At 38.8% G+C, this 20,803-nt stretch overlaps 1 protein-coding gene across 10 annotated transcripts in view; it reads right to left on the bottom strand.

The window, feature by feature from the left end:
- CIT (citron rho-interacting serine/threonine kinase) overlaps positions 1-18,080 on the bottom strand; it is a 71,504-nt gene extending 53,424 nt beyond the window's left edge. For 9 of the 10 annotated variants that reach the window (XM_085238283.1, XM_085238287.1, XM_085238286.1 and 6 more), the window contains exons 1-10: positions 17,845-18,001; positions 17,612-17,736; positions 16,725-16,866; positions 15,079-15,254; positions 13,310-13,411; positions 12,961-13,103; positions 11,809-11,902; positions 10,295-10,498; positions 8,716-8,869; positions 1,484-1,664 (exon numbers count right to left, since the gene is read on the bottom strand). In XM_085238283.1, coding sequence (XP_085094409.1) covers positions 1,484-1,664; positions 8,716-8,869; positions 10,295-10,498; positions 11,809-11,902; positions 12,961-13,103; positions 13,310-13,411; positions 15,079-15,254; positions 16,725-16,866; positions 17,612-17,707 — 1,292 coding nt within the window. In that variant the 5' untranslated portion in view covers positions 17,708-17,736; positions 17,845-18,001. The other variant, XM_085238284.1, reaches the window with a different exon arrangement.
- Between the last annotated feature and the right edge of the window lie 2,723 nt (positions 18,081-20,803).

Raw genomic sequence — 20,803 nt, 5'->3', positions numbered from 1 at the left:
CACAGTTGTATCACTGTTCATTAGACTTTACCTCAAGCTGCTGCCCATTTAGTCCTGCACCCTCTGTCACATATACGTTTTTACCATGTGTGTCCACTGTTGAGCCTCTTCTAACTGTTACATGAATGGCCATCCAGCTTTGACGGATAGATTACAGAGCCATTCAGGCAGAAAAGATGACAGTGAAAGTTATTTCACTTATAAATCAAGATAGGTTTTAACCCCAGGTTTCTACAGATACAACTTTCCATTATTCTGATTCTGCTGGCAATATTAGATCATTTCAACAAAACTGTAGTTTCCTGGTTGTTGTGTGCTCTCCTTTCCTTCCTCTGTTGTCATAAAAGCAAGTGCACTGAGGAAGACAGTCAAAGCCTTCCTTTTTATTACTGCCATAACCATCATATAACCTTGATTCACGGTGTGGGCAAGATCAAAGATGTCAACAGTGTCACCAGACCTGGTTGCACACTTCCCGCAGAGGAACTTTCATAATCAGTAGGACAGAAAAATGAAAACTTGATTAAGACAGATTGACAATTAAGCCCCTTCTAGGAACTAACTAGCAGCAACAAACGGTGGTTGACATGAAAACACAGCACAGTGCTTCAGTGCATTGAGTCAGTATCCCAGCTAAAGCCATTGCATTCCTGAGAGGCCTCCTGCTACTGAGATAAGGACTTCTCAACTTAACATTCTGCACCAGTACTTTTTCCAATAGCTCTATCATCAGGAATTAACCACCTAAGACACCAAATGGTTAATATCATACTATTTACATTCTTCGTTTTCCTGACTCCATTCTCTCTGAAATCACGTTTCCTTTCAACTGAAAAACCTTTTTTCTAGATTTTCACCTTTCTCCACAACGACATACCGTGCATACTTCACCTGAACCTCCAGTCTCCTAGCACACAGCACAGCAATGTCCAGCCTTCACATTTAACTCAACCCAGCAGCACAGTCAGCTGCCGTCAAGCTCCTTCCCTCATTCCCAACCTAGCACTGCATATTCCCAGATCAGTGCAGCTCCATTTCTGTGGATCACCGATTCAGCCTAACACATCCCCACCACTGTGGTGTTCACTCTCCAGCCCATTAAAATGCCCTCCCCGCTTTTCCATCTCTGAACTCCTTCGAATTTTCCTTCTTTCTGTGGTCTGCAGTACCAAAAATGCAATCACCTACAGCTCCCTGGTTAACAGCAGTAACTAATTCAAAGTATCTGAGCAACAATTTTAACAACAACTGGTTTAGAATCAATCCTCTGATCCCCTTCTCTCTCACCCCAAAATCACAGAACATTAGGACATGCACCAGCCTCAGCAGCAACAGATAAAGCCAGAATCTGGCAGCTTCCCCAACACACAGTGCAGGCCAGTTAAAACAGCTTTTTTCCCCACACGTACATCATTCTTCACCGTAACAAACCTTCATGTTTTTTTCAGTGGTCAGATCCACCTAAGCAATAATTTGTACTTACTCTGATCTGAGGGTCCCCAATGCCTTGATGAATGAAAACCCTACAAAAGGCAAATCTTCACCCGAGAAACCTGCCGGGTTCAACTGCCGTGTAGAGGATAAAACCCCCGAATTCTTCTCTGGTTCATCAAAATTTGAGGTGTCATCATCAGACTTGAGAGTAGGAACGAAGGGGGGAGGAGCTGGTGAAAAAAGAAGGGATAAAAGACAAAATTCAGCTACAGTTCACTCTGCAACAGTCCCACTCATTCAGTGCTTGCAATGGCACTGCAGCTCCTGCTTTTAATCTTGCTAACACAAGCAGACTGAGCTGCTGCTCTCAAATCGTATTACAGCAACAAGAGATTAACCCTTCAGCTACCAACATGGCTACCACTCTGCAGGCAGAGTATCTCCCACACTGATTAAAAGGAGTTATAGGCTGGAGAATTTCCTTTTTCGTGTGTGGATTATTTTTTTTTTTTTCTCTCCAGACACACAATGAATCAAATCAAAGCACGAGGCTAATAAAATCATTACCATAATACAGCTAAAGGTAATTCAATTCCGATTCATCTAGAAAATGTCTCCGACCTATCCAGTTAGTGAAGCCACTACGTGAGAATGCAGCCTGATTCTTTGTTAGCTAGCTAAGGGATAATATATTTATCCTTTAATATTACCAAAAATCTGCCCAGCACGGGCTTCTAATCAATAGATAACTGGTCTTTCTCCTGGAAGGTTTTAATAAATTACAGCTACTGAAAGCTAACGGGTCTTCAGGACGAGAAGAAATACCAGCAAGATTTTATTTATCCAGAAGAGCTGGCTTAAGATCTGGAACTCTTGTTGGGACACCACTGCAGTCTGGCTCTGATACAATCAGCTCTGAAGAGAGGTATATATAGAAGGCATTACAGTCTATTTTTTACTGTAATTTCTAAATTGGTACCACTTTAGTTGCTAAGCAGTTGTTTAATTTCAGCTGATTTTTCTGATGTTTACTTCAGTTTAATTAACCAACAGAATAAAAACACGAGTTATTCTCAATGATGTGCAGCACCCCAGCTACCTGCTGGCATGGCTATGTGTGTGAAGGGAATGAATGCAAAATCCTGCTGTGCAATTCCTACCTCACTAAAGCACATTTTCTACCTTTTTTTTTCCCCCCTCCCCTTCATCACTCGGATCCTCACTCACAGCAAATTTACTAATCTCTTTTTTGCTCTATGAAGGAGACAGCTCTTCGGTCCGTAACTAAAACGCAGCCCATTGTCACAAGCTGATGGAAGTGTAGTGTGCTAAAACCGTTACCATGGAGCCAGTATAGATCTCCTGTAGCTGAGGGGCTGATGAGAATTGAAGAACCAGGAACAAACATTACAACCCCTGCAGTGCAGGCTCCCTGCTCCTCACTCTCTGCATGCTCGAGTTTAACCCTACCTGCCTGCATTCGTGACAGATGCTGATGCTTATCTGACTGACACAGGCAGAATGAGTCACGGCTGGAGCTTGCTAGCTCCCTCTAGGTTGCCAAGCCTTTCACAGCCTGCTTTTTAACTCTTAATTCTCTAGACAAACCCATGCTTAAACTACCCACCAGAACAGTATCGATAGCCAAAAAATGTCCCTGTAAAGCATCAAATCACAGCTGCACACGCATGCTTTGTTAGCAGCTCTCCGAGGAGCCATTCTGACACTGCTGCCAAGCAGGGACGAGGAAAGAAATTCCATGGAGCAGACTGAATGCTGCTCACGTACAGTAGTTCCAAGTACATTAGAATGAGACAAATGGGAAAATACACAAATTAAAATGGGTCACTAATAAGCAATTTTACTTGTTTCATACGTTAAAAGTTTTCTGTCAATATTATGCATTTATTAAGTTCTGCTGTTTCACTGGTTATAATGCATGTTTAGATCCAATATAATACTGACATCTATACATTGTAAACATATTTTTGGAATACATATTGTTTATTAGGATCTGCACTTAAAAAAAATCCCTTACTGTCAAGATAGTACCAACCTATTCTTTATATGTTCTTAAAAGATTAAAAACATGTAAGCAACAGAATGCTCTTCATAATTATATCATCTTTAATGCAAAGATAACCCCAAAATTACTGTTAACTCATAGCAGAGGAAGATAATTACAGAAAATATGTATTTTAGTTTAGCAGCTCTGCTTAAAGAACTTTGTGCATCCTCTTAAAGGAAGGGGCTGCTGTGAGTTTTTTATGTTGTCTTTGGAGACAGATAAAGTTGATGAGGCAAAGTAGCAGAGCAAACAGCAAACTATTCACTTGGCTTGGGGAAGTCTAGAATCTTTCTTAAAGAGGTAACAAAAACCAACATAGCCACCTTTGTGTAACGTTATATCACCCCTGTTATTTGTTCCTCAGAATCTGACAGTTAAGTTCAGCTTATAAAGAGAGATCTGGTGTCCTACTTCTCACTGGAAGTAAGATAAGGAGCTCTAAAGAGTCATCTTTAGACCTAACCATTAAAGAGAAAATCTTTCCTCCTAACAAGAGTTTCTAGCCAAACTACTTGCATAGAGGAAAATACACTTTAAAAATGCATATGATCAGCATGCACATAAAATGGTAGAACAGGCTAAGTGGAGAATAAAGGATGCTAAAATGAAAAACTGAATGCAAGACATAGCAAATCTTTGGGGCTGGCAGGAAATGAGTTTGAAGAGCAAGGTGTTTTACAGTATGGTTTCTTCAAACTTTACTAAACAAAATGAAGTATAAAAAGTACATTAAGTCATCCTGAACCATCACCAGTGACTGAACATGAGAATCAGAACTCTTTCAGTACACTGAAGGGAAAAAAAAATAACAACAAAAAAACCACATACACACATAGGAGTAAGAAGGAATATCTTGAGGGAAAGAAGAACAGCTAGATCCATTCTGTTTATTTGGTAGCTTCTTCATGGGCCACTATTCCTAAGATTGAAAGGGTCCTTTGCATAATGTCCAAAATCCCTACAGAATCATTTACTTCAACCTGTAAAAACAAGCTAATATAGATGAGCAATTTGGTTCTCAAATGAGGATCACATGGTGACATAATCTCTAGTCAATCTCTAATAATAATAACAATTATTATTTCTTACTTAAAATCAAAGGACTCCTAATTATCATATTTTTGGAACAAGATGAAGATTAGTGAATGCAAATGCATAGATGTGCTTATCAGTTCCTTCTTTAAAAGAATCTTTCAGAGGAGGTCAAGATAAGCCTCCAAGAGCTAACTGCAGAAATCATGTCATCACTGCTGACAAGGTGAAAGATTTGCACTTCTTTCAGGCTCACTCAAAAGGAAGGCAAAACTATTAGTCAAAAAGGCAGTAGAACTGATGCTTCTAGTCTTACAAACTGTATAAAGACCTCTTCCTGCTTCTGATATATTACAAATGAATATATATCTTCTGTTTACCATTTAAAGTATCTTGCAAGGAACTGCATGTTTTAAAAAAAGCCAATTGCTTGCCTAGATACCTCCCCACTTGTGGAAGGATGTAACCCTCTTCCATCTGTTCCAAAGAATGACTTTTCGAGGAAAAGAGGGTGTTGTGGGTTGCTAAGTTAAACCCCACACATGATGCAGTACTTTAACCAGCTTATCATTAAGATGAGATAAAATGTCCCTTATGAAAACAAAGATTTTTTTCATTATTTGTTTTATTTGGGGGGTGGATGTGTGTGTTTTTCCCTTCTAATGTGTGCATTTAGGACTAGTTCAAGGAACACTGCCTCAACCGCGTCTCTCCTTCCTTTCAAAATATTTTCATGCAAATTCAGAAAAGAGATAGTGCAGTTCCCAGGGGACAGTGAAAGATGAAAAAGGAAATTTATAGGAAATAAGAACACTTCTGAAGAATAAAAATGTGTCTTTTCTTGACATACAAGGTGATCTATATATACTTGCTGGGGAGAAGCATCTGCAGAGCCTTTTCAAGTAAGTTAGGTGTTACTCTCTCACGTTTTAAGAGGCATATTTCAGTAGAGTGTGATTGAATAAAAATAGAAAATAACAGGTCTGACTGATATAATTTAAGGATATTATGTCTAAGACCATCTGAACAATGGAATTGTATTAGTTCTAACCCATCTATATATTAGTGTCTTAGCATCTTTTCTGTTCTCTCGAGGCAATGATCCAACACATATGTTTCTGCTAATAAAAGTCATCTTCAAGCTGACATGAAAGTGATCTCCATTTAGAGAGACGAGTCAACACATTTTTCTGACAGCAAACATCTAAGTGAGACATCAAAACATTTAACTGTTAACATACTGAATGACAATTTGGAGCTTATAAGGATGAGCCTCAGAATTATGAGCAAAGAGATTTGAGTTCCTGCCTTTTTTATAACAGCCTAGAATCACCCTTCAACACTTCCTGAGGTTTTCCAGTTTGCTCAAGATTTTTGTTCTTTTCCTCTCGTTTCTTTAGTTTCCCCATGGAAGATTAAACATGCTTTTCCTATTTCAAGATCTCTTCGACTGCAGTCCAAGAGTCTTTATGCTATACATATATACATCACGTAGATTATGATAGAACTTTCTGACCACCTATCAGTTAACCTTTATATGACAGATTTTTTGTTTCCAGTCAAACAGTTGATGCTATTTCAGGATTTCAGACAAGAAATGTGATTAACAAAATTTTCAGATCTGCAGCCTTGTTGCCAATAAGCCAGACATATCGCTCCCTAAGCTATACCTGATTCTAGATACTTATCAACTACTCAGACAGTCCAGTCAGCAACATTCCAGTGAAAATCCTGATCTGTTAGCTGAAACACGGCTGGAAACATGTTCACTCTAGGCAAATAAAAATCCAAAATATTTTCTGAAAACTCGATCAAATAAATCAAAACAAGCTATTCAAAGATTTCTTAAAATAAGTTTTAGAAGTTGTTAAATAGGGAAATCAGCAAATACAGAAAGCAACATCCATGGACATATTTCAGTAAAACACTCTAAGGAAGAGAGGAATTTCCTGCTGAGACAGATTGGAAGTTCACCTTTGGTTAATGGCTGGATTATTCTGTTTCTGTACCTTAAGAGCTGCTTCTACAGGCCTGTGCTGCTTGATTCCAAGGAAGATTGGAGCTTTTCTAAAAGGCAACTGTTTTTTGGGGGGAAGGAGTTTACTGAGAAGTCAAACCTTTCAGAGGTTACCCTATCAACAAAATGTAACACTGAAAAACTACTTAATGACACTTTCATAACCTGAAGTGATGCATTAAAAATGGTCATTCTGGAGCGTCCAGTGATAATTTAGACACTTGCAAGGCATGGATACCAATTTTTCCCTACTTTTTCCAGTCCAAAATATAAATAACATCATTGCTTTTATAGACTAGCAAGAAATCAGTTTGCCGACACAGAATTTATTTAATAATGACTTGATAGAGATAAATTCATATACCACGGCCCCAAAATCTCACACTATTAACCTAAGGAAATGAGATTCCTTGGTCTGAATCAAAACCCTGTGGCCTCTTCCAACACTTGCTTCCTAGCTTCCTCAGGTTGCCACTGCTCCAGTTAAACACCACTATCAGAGGGGGCTGAAGATAAGAAACCTTCAGCTCTTAGACAGCCCAGGAAGAGCCTATCAAGGCTTTGAATAGAATGATAGTGACACTATCCTGAATAGACCAGCAGATAGAGAACCATGCAGAGAGCAAAGCAATAGGCAATACATTGGATCTGCTACTAAAAGCAAAAAGACTGCTGTGTTTTGTGCTAGTTACAGAGAGGTTTTATGATGTACAAGGCATAACAGCCAAGTCAGGGGTCAAAACTGCATGAATTTTCACTGTAGGTAGGTCTGGATATTACAGGGAATGATGCAATCCACAGGTCAGCTGCAGACCAAAAAAAGGATTTTTTTAAATCCCAAATGACTACTTCAAACTTTATAATGACGGCAGAATTGTTCCATCAGAATCACTGTTATCACATGAAATGGCAAAACACTCTCAAATTAGCTTGTGCAGTTGTGTCAACGCTGGACAGGCAATTGCCAAGGAAACAACAGAACTTTTCCTAAATTGTGTTTTTTTCCAGATATAAGATACAATAAAAATACAATACAAAAATTTCAGAAATGGGTACTGGTAGCTTAGACTGGATTCTGGGTAAAGAGTGCAGAGCGAGCTGAAGCCTAGGAAATACATGCTGAAATTCTAAGAAAGATGTGTCATTTGAGGTTCAGTGGCTCTCAAAGGGCAGAAACAGTGGCATTTAACAGAACAGCAGTTTCACAAGTTCAAAATGAGTGAATCAACAGAAAAGCAGGTAAACATACTGTGGAGCTGACAGCTGAAGTGCTGAGATAATCATCAAAAAGCAGAAGCATTGGCTTAGCAATTCATGAAAATGAGAGCACAATCATTGCTCTTAATACAGGGGAGCATGTTTGATAAAGAATACAAAGCAGACAAGTTCTTTGCACAGACAACCTTACAATCCAGGTAACTTAAAGTAGCACCCAACACAAGTTGGGCACTCATAGATCATTGACAGTAAGCAAAATGCTTGCTTTCACAATGGTGCTGGTGCCTCAGTACTTCCAAATACTAAATTCCATTATTCCCCCAATGTTATAAACAATTTTCTGCTTAGAAAATTATCTGCTTCAGTGATTTTAATCCATTCCTACTGGAAGGAGTAGATTTGTGACAAAATATACAGCCATTTATTAGTCACATTAACTTAGAGGAAAAAACCACCAATGTTGCCTATGATCTCTGACATTTTATCACTTACAGAAGGTTAAAAAAAAAATCTAAAAGTTGGATAGCAAGTAATGAAAGAAAGAAAGATAAAGGTACAATAAAAATATACCAGAATGCAAAAATGGAGCAAACTGAGGTGGAAAAGGCCTGAAGAACACACATGCATTTTAATCTGAGGAAAGACATGTAAAGGCCATTGTGATTTTCCAGTCTAGTGCTCGCAGTAATACAGCAATTGCATCAGAAATTCATACAGAAACATATTAAGCCTCACCTCGCCATACAGTTTTCACCTAAGAGATGTTACATATCCTATCTAAAAACCAGAACAAATTGTTTTGTTAAAAACACCTGCTCCTGAACACAGTCCTGTTTCATTACTAACAATGACTCAGATCAAACACACGTAAATACTGACACTGCACAGATTTTCACATTACCCAGAAATCAGGAATTGTTTATGAATGCAGTGTTACTTTACTTACAGTTACGGATATTATTCCAGTCAATTTTAGAAAAGAACGGATGGCAGCAAAGTCCCTCGTAACCCAGCCTTTCCTTTTGCCCACAAAGCAAGCTCTGGATCAGATCAAGAAATTCACTGCTAACTTTCACATCCTCTGGGAACTTCAGGTATCTCTGGATTAGAAAGAAAAGAATTTCTGCTTAGGAGGAAAACAGTAAGATTCTTAAGTTTCAATATACTGAGATGCATCAGGCAATAAGCACACAAAGAGGGGGAGAAAACAAAACATTGTGGATATTTTCCAAATAGATTTTGATATAAATTTACTATGCTACAGGAAAAATACAGGAATGACCATATCAGACCAGACAAAAAGCAGACCCGGTTCACCATGCTGAACAAAGGAGAACGGTCTTAAACTGAGACGAGGGAGGTTTAGGTTGGATATTAGGAGGAAGTTTTTCACTCAGAGGGTGGTGAGGCACTGGAACAGGTTGCCCAAGGAGGCTGTGGATGCCCCATCCCTGCAGGCATTCAAGGCCAGGCTGGATGTGGCTCTGGGCAGCCTGGGCTGCTGGTTGGAGACCTGCACACAGCAGGGGGTTGGAAATGGATGAGCACTGTGGTCCTTTTCAACCCAGGCCATGCTATGATTCTATGATAGAGAAGAGTAAAGCAAGACAGATCCATAGAAAATCCTCTCAAACTCCCAGGAATTTATGGCTTAGGTTTTCTGAACCACAGATGATGTCTTGGTATTTGCCAGATCCCAATGCGTTCTTCTTCTATGAATTTGTTCAATCACTCCTTGCAGCCACATAAGTGTTTAAGAGCTGCCAACAATCACGCTGGGGAGAACTTTGCCATGTCCCACATGAAGTGTCCTTTTTGGTTTGCTCTGTAGTTGCAGCTGATTACTTTCATCTAACACCCTTAACTTTCATACCAGAAGATATATCTATTTCTTTTTGCTTTCTCCCAGCTAAAAAACATGAAAAATATGATTGTTTTTTCTTTCCTACAAGCTTCTACCATTTTATATTTTTTTTTCTGTTACTAAGAATTAAACTAATGTTTCTATAGATGATAACATCAAAATACTTAAACCCACCACTATTTAAAGTTGGGATACCTATCCTTTCACATGCATGGGGTTTAAATGTATTTAACTTTCACCTGACATATTAATTATGCATACACTCTATATCCTCAAGTCCTCAGTTCCTCATAGCTGGCCCTTACTTTACCAACCAGAAGCATTTAGTATCATCAGGAAACTTTATCAAATCATCTTTTCAATCCTTCTTCTAGATTATTTTGGAGATGCTACTGTTACAATTGCCAAAAATGGACAAATAAATATTTTTAAATTCATGTATTGCAGAAGCTTAGTTTTTTGACAGCTATTTTAAAAAAAATCACTTCGTATTTACAATATGAGGATGTATATATAAGATTTTTAGCATTTTATTTTAAGTATACTTACTTTATATGAACATAACAAAGTAAGAGACATTACCTTCTTTTTTCAATTGTAAAAACATTTCGTTTTTAGTTACAGCCTTTTTACCCAGCAACATAAAAGCAATGATCTCTACCTGGAAATTCATGATGTTATTAAAAGTTTTTGCTGAAGTTCCTTCAGTGAATGGAGATCTTCCATAAATCATTTCATACGCAATGACTCCTAAGGACCACCAGTCACACTCTGGACCATAAGAAGCTTTGCCATCCCCATTCAATCCTGTTAACATTTCTGGTGCCATGTAGTCAGGTGTGCCAACAGGCAGCTTGGCATTTACCTGGAATAGAAGCAAATACACTCCAAGTGAATTTACAGCACTTCTGTTCATTGATCATGGTAATAAAACAAGAGAGACATTTTCAGCTCTCCAAGTAAAGTTTAAGTAATTTTAACCAAGACTGATAAACAAAACACTGAAGTTAGAGTAACAAAGAATGATTAGATATAAAAAAGGAGTACAAATATTAGAGCTGTCACTGAAAGCTACGTACAGCTGATGTTAAAAGAGCAGCACTGTAAAAAGAACAGTGTTACAGAAAAGTGATGTTTTGAGCAGTATGCATACCTGAGCACTCTGTTATTAATGGGAACATCATAGCTCAAGGTTCAAAAAAAAAGAACCTGTCACATTTAAACATCAATGTTCCCTGGCCTTGTTCCATTCTGTGTCATCCCTACCTTTTTGCCTTGTATTCAGGATCAGCTAATGTTCAAATTTCATAAATGTTTGGAAAAGGTAATTCAGAAATGAGAACTGCAATAATTTTTTTTCACCGAGTGGCAGAAAAGAGTATAAGAAAACAGCAGGGATACTAACAGAAACCTGAAGAAGACTGAAAAGATAAGTAACATGAAGGAAAAAACCATACAAGAAAGTGCAATGCAGAGGAAACTGACAAACAAAGAATGAGGAAAATAAAGTATAAAGAGTCACAATACTGACAAAATGTTATGAGACATGAAAAATCATAAAACAACTGAGGGATCTGATACATAACTTCATATTCTCACTTAGATCTATTTTAATTGAAATTATCACTTGAAATTGTATGCAGTTTCCTAAATTTAAAATCATCTTATAACTACAAGCTCAACTTCTTCACAGCTATGAATACAGTGCTTTTTTGTGAGCAAAGCTGGATTTCAGAATGCTGGAATGTGACTCATTTTAATCAAGAGCTCCTCTGTCTTCAAAACTATGCCACCTTAGTTACAGCAAACATAATTTTCAGTCCAATTACAAACAATTATAAGTTCACATCCTTCTTTAAACATAATATTCAATACTTGTGAGAATCTCTAGAAGGATGATTTGGTATTTGCAGTGCAGCACCATTGGAAAGCAGACTTGCTTGTACCCTTCTTATATATTAAAACTCAAATAAGCAAATATTCGTCTATTGAGAGCTGCAAAAGATACTCAAGCTTATGTTTGAAAAGCCAGTCATAACTGGAAAAATGTCATCACAGCTAGATTCCATATTGGACAGGAAAGAAGAATGTATAATCAAGCAACACATATAAAGTTAGTTTTCTCTTTTTGACTGTAATATCTATACAAGTCATAGACAAAATTTAAATTATTACCATTTTGTTTACTGTCATTTTGGCAGCTGACCCAAAGTCTACCAGTTTAATGTGTCCTGTCCGGTCAATAAGAACGTTCTCTGGTTTGATATCTCTGGAAGCAAGAAGAAAGCAATCAGTGCCTTTTTGTGTCTTTCCCCAGTGTCACATCTGGACAATAGCAACTCCATTTTCAGCTACACTTGAGCATATACTCAGCTGCATAAAACCTTAACAGTGCGTTACTATTTGAGTCTGATTTCCCACTGCTGTTCTGCTTCCAATTAAATACAAAATTGGTCAAATTCCCTGCATCATCACAAGATCCCTTCATCACATAACTGTTTATAAATATCTAAACTGCGGCAGCCAAGTTCATGGAGGTGGACTCTTTAAGTTGGCAAGCAACAATAGAAGGAGCAATGGGCAGAAACTGGAACACAGGAAGTTTCACAGTAACATAAGGAAGTCAGAGTGAGTCAGCTTACTCTGTGCACCTTTTAAATCCAGGCAGCCACCTTACATTAGAAAGCCACAATCTATATGATCTAAATGCAACCATTACAGCTGCCTGGAACATGAAATACTGCATGACACATCCGAAGTCTCAGAAGCAATGGAATAAATCTTCCTTTAAAAAAAGGACATCTACAAAAAAGGAAGTGCACAATTCTACCCATCAATAAATGGGATAAATCAACAATATGAATTAGTTGTAGCCTTTATGCTTTGATATAATTTTCAGAAAATTGTGCGGTATTTAACTATTCCAAAATTCTATACCACCCTCTTCAACAAGCAGGTACAGCAACTTTAACAATTACATTACTTTCTTGTACTGCTTGGTACTAAAAAAAAATAAGCCTTTGCTCTGGAAAATATTTTTCTATTAAAGATTTTTTGGCCTTTTTTTTTTTAAACTAAGCCTAAAGAAAAAATAGGTAACAATATTTTCTTAATATTAGTTTGAAATGTACATCAAAGTTAATGCCTTTAGCTGCAATTACAATTTATGTATGATTAATTTTCTAATCTCCTCTTCTGATACAGCTTGTGAAATACTGTCCTTGAAGAGGCTGGAATACAAAAAACATGAATGCATCATTCCAGAACACTTGATCTGGAATGATACTGATTAAATACTATGTGTAATGCAAAGCAGTTATTACCTACCGGTGTACATAACCCATCTGATGGACACTGTGAATGGCTAGAACCAGCTCTGCAAGATAAAACTGCACCATGCTCTCATCTAATTGGTCCTCATACCGGTTTAAGAGTGACAGCAAGTCCCCTCCAGGCTGGTACTCCATAACCTTCATAGAATTTTAGAAGAAGAGATATAGTTTATATATACCAAAGGTATTCCATTCAACTCCCCCATATCACACTGGATACACATCAAAGAGTAGCATGGAACAGAGGAAAATTTGCAGAACATAGGCACAGTTCAGACATCACACTGTTCTTAAGTATAACAACGTTAACAGTGTTGAATAGAGAAGAAAAAAACTAGCATTACCAAGTAAAGATATTTCTTGTCTTGAAATGCATATTGTAACTGTGGAATCCATGGACTGGTACTCTGAGATAATATACTGCGTTCTTCCTCAAAAAATGACACCTACAAAAAAAGGAAATGTTCAGTTATATGCTGGTGAGAATGGGCTAGAATACATTAGAATTCTCTGGTTTTAGAAAGATGCAAGCCTGTGCCAAAGACATTATATAAAAAAAATTGCTTAGAAACCATTAAATACCATTTCCTTGTAACGTGTGCTTTTAAAAAAGTAATATTACTCCTTTGTGCTTTCAGTTCCCTCCCCCTTCTGTTGTCCAGTCTGTTGGTAACTGAATAGTCTCTGAAGAAAAGGTCAGCTCTCCTTTCAAATTGGTGAAGTATCTACCAGACTGGAGTGCAATCATGACCTCATCTGGATTGGCCCTAATAAAATAAAACTAATCTCAGACAAGCAGAAAAGTTGCTAGGACAATTATAGGGTAGCACCTCACAGCTAATCATTGAATGGTTTGGGTTGGAAGGGACCCCAAGGATCACCAAGCTCCAACCCCCTGCTACAGGCAGGGCAGCCAACCTCCATACCTAATACTAGACCAGGCTGCCCATCCAACTGGCCTTGAACACCTTGATGCACCATCCAAAACCTCTCTGGGCAGCTGTTCCAGCACCTCACTGCTCTCTTGGTAAAGAACTTCTTCCTGATATCCAACCTAAATCTTCCTTCAATCAACTTAAAACCATTTCCCCTTGACTTGCCATTATCTACCCTTGTAAACAGTTGAATTTCGTAATAAATTCATGGTAGATATTAAAATAAAAGTTTTTCTTGAAATCCTGTTTTCACAACTATTCCTTTATTCAGACATAGGACTGGACAACAAGAAATTACAGAAATACCAATAGTTCATTTAGATTGTTGTTCCCTACTTTTACTAAGTGTCATATTGTGGGTAACAACACAGTTTGCTCTTCTTGCCAACCTGTGCCATAGCAAGAGTAGTTATAGTTTATTTCCATTTCTAACAGCCACAAAGAATGCTGGAAGCTAGAGAATCTCAGGAGCAACTTCACTGCAGCCATATATTGGGAACAGCTAATTTAGATATTGCTGTACAAAGCCACGAGGCCTTTCACAGACTCTGTCCTACATGTCATCTCTTATCAGTGGAAGATTAACTTCCATTTCTCAACAAATTGTGGTAACAACCTTTATTATCATTACCTTGTTTTTTTTTTGTTGTTTGTTTGGGGTTTTTCGTTTATTTTTAAGTTTTCAAGTTACATGTCTCTCAAGATAGTGAGAGGCCCTCTGTAGAATATCAGCCACCACAGTTTGCCATTACATCCACTCTTGACATTCTATGTTGGTCTTTAAAATAAAATAAGAACTTAATGAACAGATTACCTGAAAATTTAAGCCATATGGAGTTGTTCATCAAGCTGAGACTCAATATTTTTTCATGTATTGTTTCTAGCCTTACAATTTAGATGATAAGCTCTTTGAGACAAGGACTGCTTTTCTGTTTTGCATGGCACCTCTCCCAGTAGATTCATGGTCTGAGGCAATGGCTTTTAGACATAGCAAAACTACACACAGTTACTCTATTTCATTGAAATACAAGATTATTCTTCCTATCCCATACTTACATTAAATGAAACTTGAAAATTTATAAAAGATTTATTTTTAAGTATAGTAGCAGTGAGAAAAAGAAAATGCCCATCAAATTGTAGTTTATGGTTCCTCTGCCATCACAGAAAAATATACATACGTGCTCCTGTGCCAACAAAGACTCCTTGCTCATCACCTTCATAGCATACACATCACCAGTAATTTTCTCCCTTACTACTTTTACATCTGCAAAGTGACCACAGCCAACCACGCTCTTTACGTCAAAATCCTTCACGCTGGGTTGGAGTTCCCTTAATTCAGCTATAGTCTCTGCATCTATAAAAATAAGACATTTATTTTTAGGTTAGCTAACTGGCACTTCATAATGAACACAACATCCGCTATGGGGAATAAAACAAAACAACAACAATTAAAAAAAAAACAGAATATTTTCATTCCAGGCTGTAAAGAATTGTTAAATCATTCCAGAATATGCTTCTTAAAAAACAGTATATATAATACTAAAAAAAGACAGTATTAATACATAGTTAAAAGTGAAATATGGTACATACAAAAGAATCAGGAAATGCTAAGACAGTTCCCATAGCAACCATAATTCTGTCCCATTCATCACACCATAGGCTGATAGCCTCTTTTGTTTCTAATTTCTTTCCAGCTATCCCTTGCCAATACAAAGCACATTCACTAAATATCAGGGCTTTAGGCAGTCAAGTTCTGCAAGTCCAGAGGCAGGGTTCAGTCCTCTGCCTGTGGGAGGCACTAGTCCATTGTCTAACAAACAACCATAGGCATTTCTTTCAGAGGTTACTTTAGGTTTCCCATTGAGGAATCTCAACCACTATGTACCGTGACAAATAATTGCTCTCTGCAGAGCGTTCTAAAAATTCTTCATGCTCTATCAGACAACTATTCTCAACTAAAAACTGCTGGTTGGAACTTTACAAAGAGCATGATAAATTACTGTTTACCCAGTTTTTTGTGTTTCTTAAGGTTGATGAAGTTTTTTTTGGTTTGTTTAAGTATTTGAGCACTTCTTCAATATTTAGTCCTACCTGATTAATCCATTTGGAATTATTTCTGAAATACAGGATTGCTACTTTAAAAAGTTACACAGTGCAAAATATGGATAAAACATGGAATTGAAACTACTACTTCACACTGAAAGAACCAAGTATTTAGCAAAATTATTCCTATGTATTTTTTTCCTCATTTGTCCTGCTTTCAACGTCATTCTATTGGATGTACTTGGAACATTACGCAGCGTTAACAAAAAATGCTTCTTCAACTAGAAACATAATACAGCCTAGGAAAGGTGAACATTAGAGTCACAAAATCATAGAATCATTACAGTTGGAAAAGACCACTAAGATCATCTAAACCAACTGTCAATGTCATCCCCACCACATCCAATAACCACATCTCTCAATGCTAAACTTCCACAGTTCTTGAACACCTCCAGGGATGGTGACTCCACCACTCCCTAGGCAGCCTGTGCCAGTGCAGCACCACTCTTTCTCAGAAGAAATTTTTCCTAATATCCAACTTGAGTCGCAGCACTTCAAAAGCCACTTGCAGTCCGCCTTTCTGGACCTAAATAAAGTTTAGTAAGATGCCAAGGTGCCCTTTGCAATATTGAGTCAGCCCACAAAAAGCAAGATGCAAATGCTACGTTACAATCATCAACAAATTTAAGCTATAACATAACTATAACATAATTTAAATATTCAAGTTCTTAACAACTATCTTTTAAAACAACACCTAACAACTACTCCAAGAAGCACTTACACTTCTTGACAAAGTTGCCAACGTGTTTGATTTTCATTAAAGCAGGGTTTCTACATTCTTCAAAAAGAGCGAATAAAGAGTCGAGGATGCCTTCCCGGGAGAGAGGAGACATCTGCTGTTGAGTCACAAAGAGTGGCTTCCCCTGGAATAAAAAAGAAGCAACAGCAGATGGAGTCTCAGACAACAATGAAAAGCCCCAAATCAATAACATATGTATAGAACAGATTATATATTATTCATTTAAAAATCACTATTTTAGAGATGAGACAAATAATGCAAAAGCATGAGGTAAACATATCAAGTCAGAACTTCTAAACGTAATGACTGTTACAGGTACTTTACCTTTAGACAAAGCAATCTTCTAAAGGTTGTTAAAGCTCAGATCACAGCTTTCTTGGATCTATCTACAACCACTGATGGCTCTGATCCGACTGCTTGTCCTTGACATCGCACCATATGTTTTATTCATGGTACAAAAGCAATCAGTATCAATATTAGCTCCAGAAGGAGAAGCTGTTGCACCTCAGAGGATCAAACAGCAGCTGGCTGCAGAAATTCATCTCGTGACAAACTCTCAGTTGTACCTCCCGTGAAAAGGATGTGGATCAGAAGACACAGAATGCAATATTCCATCTTTATGTGGGAAAATCTACTCATGTTAAAACATCACCAGATGCACAACTCAACTTCGTGCAAATGACACATGCACTCTGAACTTTAACACCTAATCTCCTTCCTTTACCCCTTCCTCTAAAAAAAAAGCCCCACAGGTGAGCTTTGAGATCCACACAAATGAGAGCTGGGCTGTGGTACACGCAAGATGGACATGGACAAACCTGAGGTGAGCAGAGACAACTGCAGACAGATGTTTGTGGTTATTTTTTTACCTGAAAGAGCAGATTGAGGCGAGAGGCACGGCTGGCAATGGGCTCCATAGGACCCGTATCAGCCGTGGTGCGTGCACTGTGCTTGAACTTCAGCATCCCGGCAGCCTATCTGTATAAAAGGGCACCTGAAAAAAGGAGAGGCGTTTGAGCGAGGGACGTCGAATAAAAGAATAAAAAAGGTGGGAGGAGAATCTAAGCTGCAGGTATATTTCCACAGAAACAAAGGTTATTACAACTGGACAGCCGAGAGCGTTCAGAACATCGAAACAGTCGTGTTTCCTGAGAACGGCGGTAGGAGAACAGAACTCTCCCGGCAGAGCCCGAGCACCACTGTTCGCGCGAACCGCCGCCCCCGCTCCCGCCTCGCGTCCCCTCAGCGCCGGCAGCGCGAGCCCCAACTTTACCGCCACCCAGGTTTGAACGCGGCCGGGGCGTGTCCTCGTGACCATCACTTCCGGCGGCGCGCGCCCCGCTCCCTCTCCTCAACCAATCGGGAGGCGCGGCTTGGAGGAAGTGCGGTGCTAAGGGGACGCGGTCTCCGCAGGGGCGCAGCCGCGCGTCACCCGCGAGCAGAGCGGGTAACGGCTGTCAGCGGCGGTCTGCCCTGCCCGCCAAAGCGCGATGCTGGGCAGGGTCGCGGGGCTCCTCAGAGCCCGGCGGAGCGAGGAAAAGGAGGGCCCTCAGCACTCGGGCAGCGCCCTCCACACCTAGCGTGTGCTGCCTGTCCTGTAGCTTATTTATTTATTTTCTTTTCCCAGCCCGTTGCAGAAATGACTCATTCTGTAATAGCTGGGGTTGCAGCCGGTTCAGCTGTAGGCTGGACGTCATAGCTGGCAGCTGCAGAGTGCCTGCTAGGACTGCCAGAGGGGAAATAAAAACGTTTTCAGCAGCTTTAAATTTTCAGGTTTAAAAAATGCTCGTTTGACCTTTCTGTCCTTTTTGTGACGAGTGGCCATTTTATTCATGTATAGGATAATGAGCTTTCAAATGGAGCGCTGCCAGCTCGGCCTCATCTTCAAAGCAGCGACGTGCCATCCATCAGAATGCTGAGTTGGAATGCAGCATGACCTTGTTTAGCAGCAGAGCAGGAGCTGTGATGTCAGTGGAGAGCAGCAGTGTGAAACGTTGGTCCTGTATGCACACGAATATGGCATATACGTTATGCAGGGCGCTATTGCAAAGTGAACCTTGTGTCTCGGCAGGATTTGAGCTGGTAATAGGAATCTAAATGATAGTGTTCTTTTCAAATAAACAAATTGTCATATAGTGACTTAACATGTCTTGCTATCCAGCAATCATCTTAGTTATACTGGTTTGACATTTAGCCATAGACTGGTGTCTTGATTACATTATGACTTCATACAAGTCATTTTTTACAAATCTATGCTTCATGCTACCTCTTCCACTCTACCTCTGGAACAATGACATTTTTAGCGTATTTCTCACCTCAAAGTTACATATTAAGGCCCATTTCAAGTTACTAAGCCTGAAAGAGCTTTTAAAACCTAATTTACTGTCTACCACATACACTGCCAATTTGCTTTTTGGATTCTGCTCAGGACACTGTCATTGCCCATATCCCATCCACAACTGCAAAGCTAAGAGTGATCAGTTCTGAAAAAGAAGTGCACCAAACCAAAGAGCTTCCTTTTCATAAATTGTTCAGTCTTCATACTAGTGCATTTTAGTAAAATACCACACTGGTGTTTAGAACTCCATCTTGTCTAAAGATTTTGGGCAAGTCTCAGTTATCTGACATCGAACCACACAGGAGAACTTAGCACTTCTTTGACTTTCCCTTTCTCCAGCCTACCTTGTACACAAATGCCATCTCTTGTAAATGCCAAAAATCACTGATAAATAGCTACACTATTTCTAACGCCACTTGGGAAATTACCATATCTGTTCATCAGTTTAGATTTAGCAAATGGGGGAATCAACAAAGCTGAAGTCTTTTTCTGACAGATATTTCTATATTGTGTTCAGCTTACAAGGTGTGGCTGATTCTCTTTTCATCCCTTTGGGCTGGCATAGAACACCAATCCACAACCTGGCTGAGGAGACGGGTCATTAAATCTTTTACCTCATCCTCGTTAGGCTGCCCTTCTCCTTCTGCAATGAGAACACTGCCTCTGGGTGCCCCACTCAAAAGCCTGGATTTGTTAGACCAGACAAATAAGTTGCACAGCCCTGCTTGGCTAAGTCTGCCTGTTGGATCACTGTTCACTGCGCAGGAGGTTCTACTAAACTATGTTTCATGTTTATAACTTAATTTTCCGTAATAACTTGTCCTTGTTTTTGTACTGTTGAGTGCCTACAAGAAAGGAAGCTGGCATTCATTGGGACAGATTCATTTTTCTTAATAATGCAGGTGAGGGCTCAAGTTAGATGAGCTCCCTTCAGTAACATCCTTCAATACATACTTTTGCTAGAAGCAGCTGAGATCACATCAGCAATACAGATTACAGATTGACTTCCATGTTGCTGTGTAAGATACTCACATAAACAAGAATGTATACTTATGAAATAAAACATAGGAAAAAAATACAGTTGTGTCCAAATGTTATCAAAATGTTAGGGGGAAAAAAAAAAAGATGAAGTGATGGAGGGCATTGAGGAGACAGAGAAAAGCAGTGCAATTTCAGTAATTAAACCCATTTCTGGTATCTCAGGTGAAAAATATATATCCTTTCATACCAATATGTATTTCCTTTTCCTTTAAGTTGGAGACCTGAAGTTTCTGAATAAAAGTGATTTCTTTCATACTTCTGATTTTTGAGCACGGGCAATCAGTATACTGTGCCTAACAGCAAAGTTACACATCACTTCTTCATCTCATCAACTACTGCAGTGAGTAACCTCACTTAATTTGAAGGATCATGAAGAAGCCTGCAATTGTACAAAACAAGGGGTTATTCCCTGCAATTAAATGAATAGGTCATTCAAAAACAAACAGTGAATAGCTCTATGATTTTCACTAATCAGGTCCCAGTATGGTGCTCAATGTGTTTCGACATCTCACCATGCATTGAACTGGGTACCATCTGTTTGGTTTTTTCTTTTTTAATAAAAGTAGGGATTTCCCTTTAATTCCTCGGCCAAAATTTCCTCCCTCATGCTGTTGTATGGTGTGTCAAGGTGACCATGTTGCATATATATAAAAGCAGAAGATCAGACAAGCAAGTATACTAA

This window comes from Meleagris gallopavo, chromosome 17 (assembly GCF_905368555.1).
Source record: "Meleagris gallopavo chromosome 17, MGAL_WU_HG_1.1, whole genome shotgun sequence".
In the NCBI taxonomy this organism is placed as follows: domain Eukaryota; kingdom Metazoa; phylum Chordata; class Aves; order Galliformes; family Phasianidae; genus Meleagris; species Meleagris gallopavo.
Note: the sequence above shows the minus strand (reverse complement) of the source record. Positions and strands in the feature narration are given on the sequence as shown.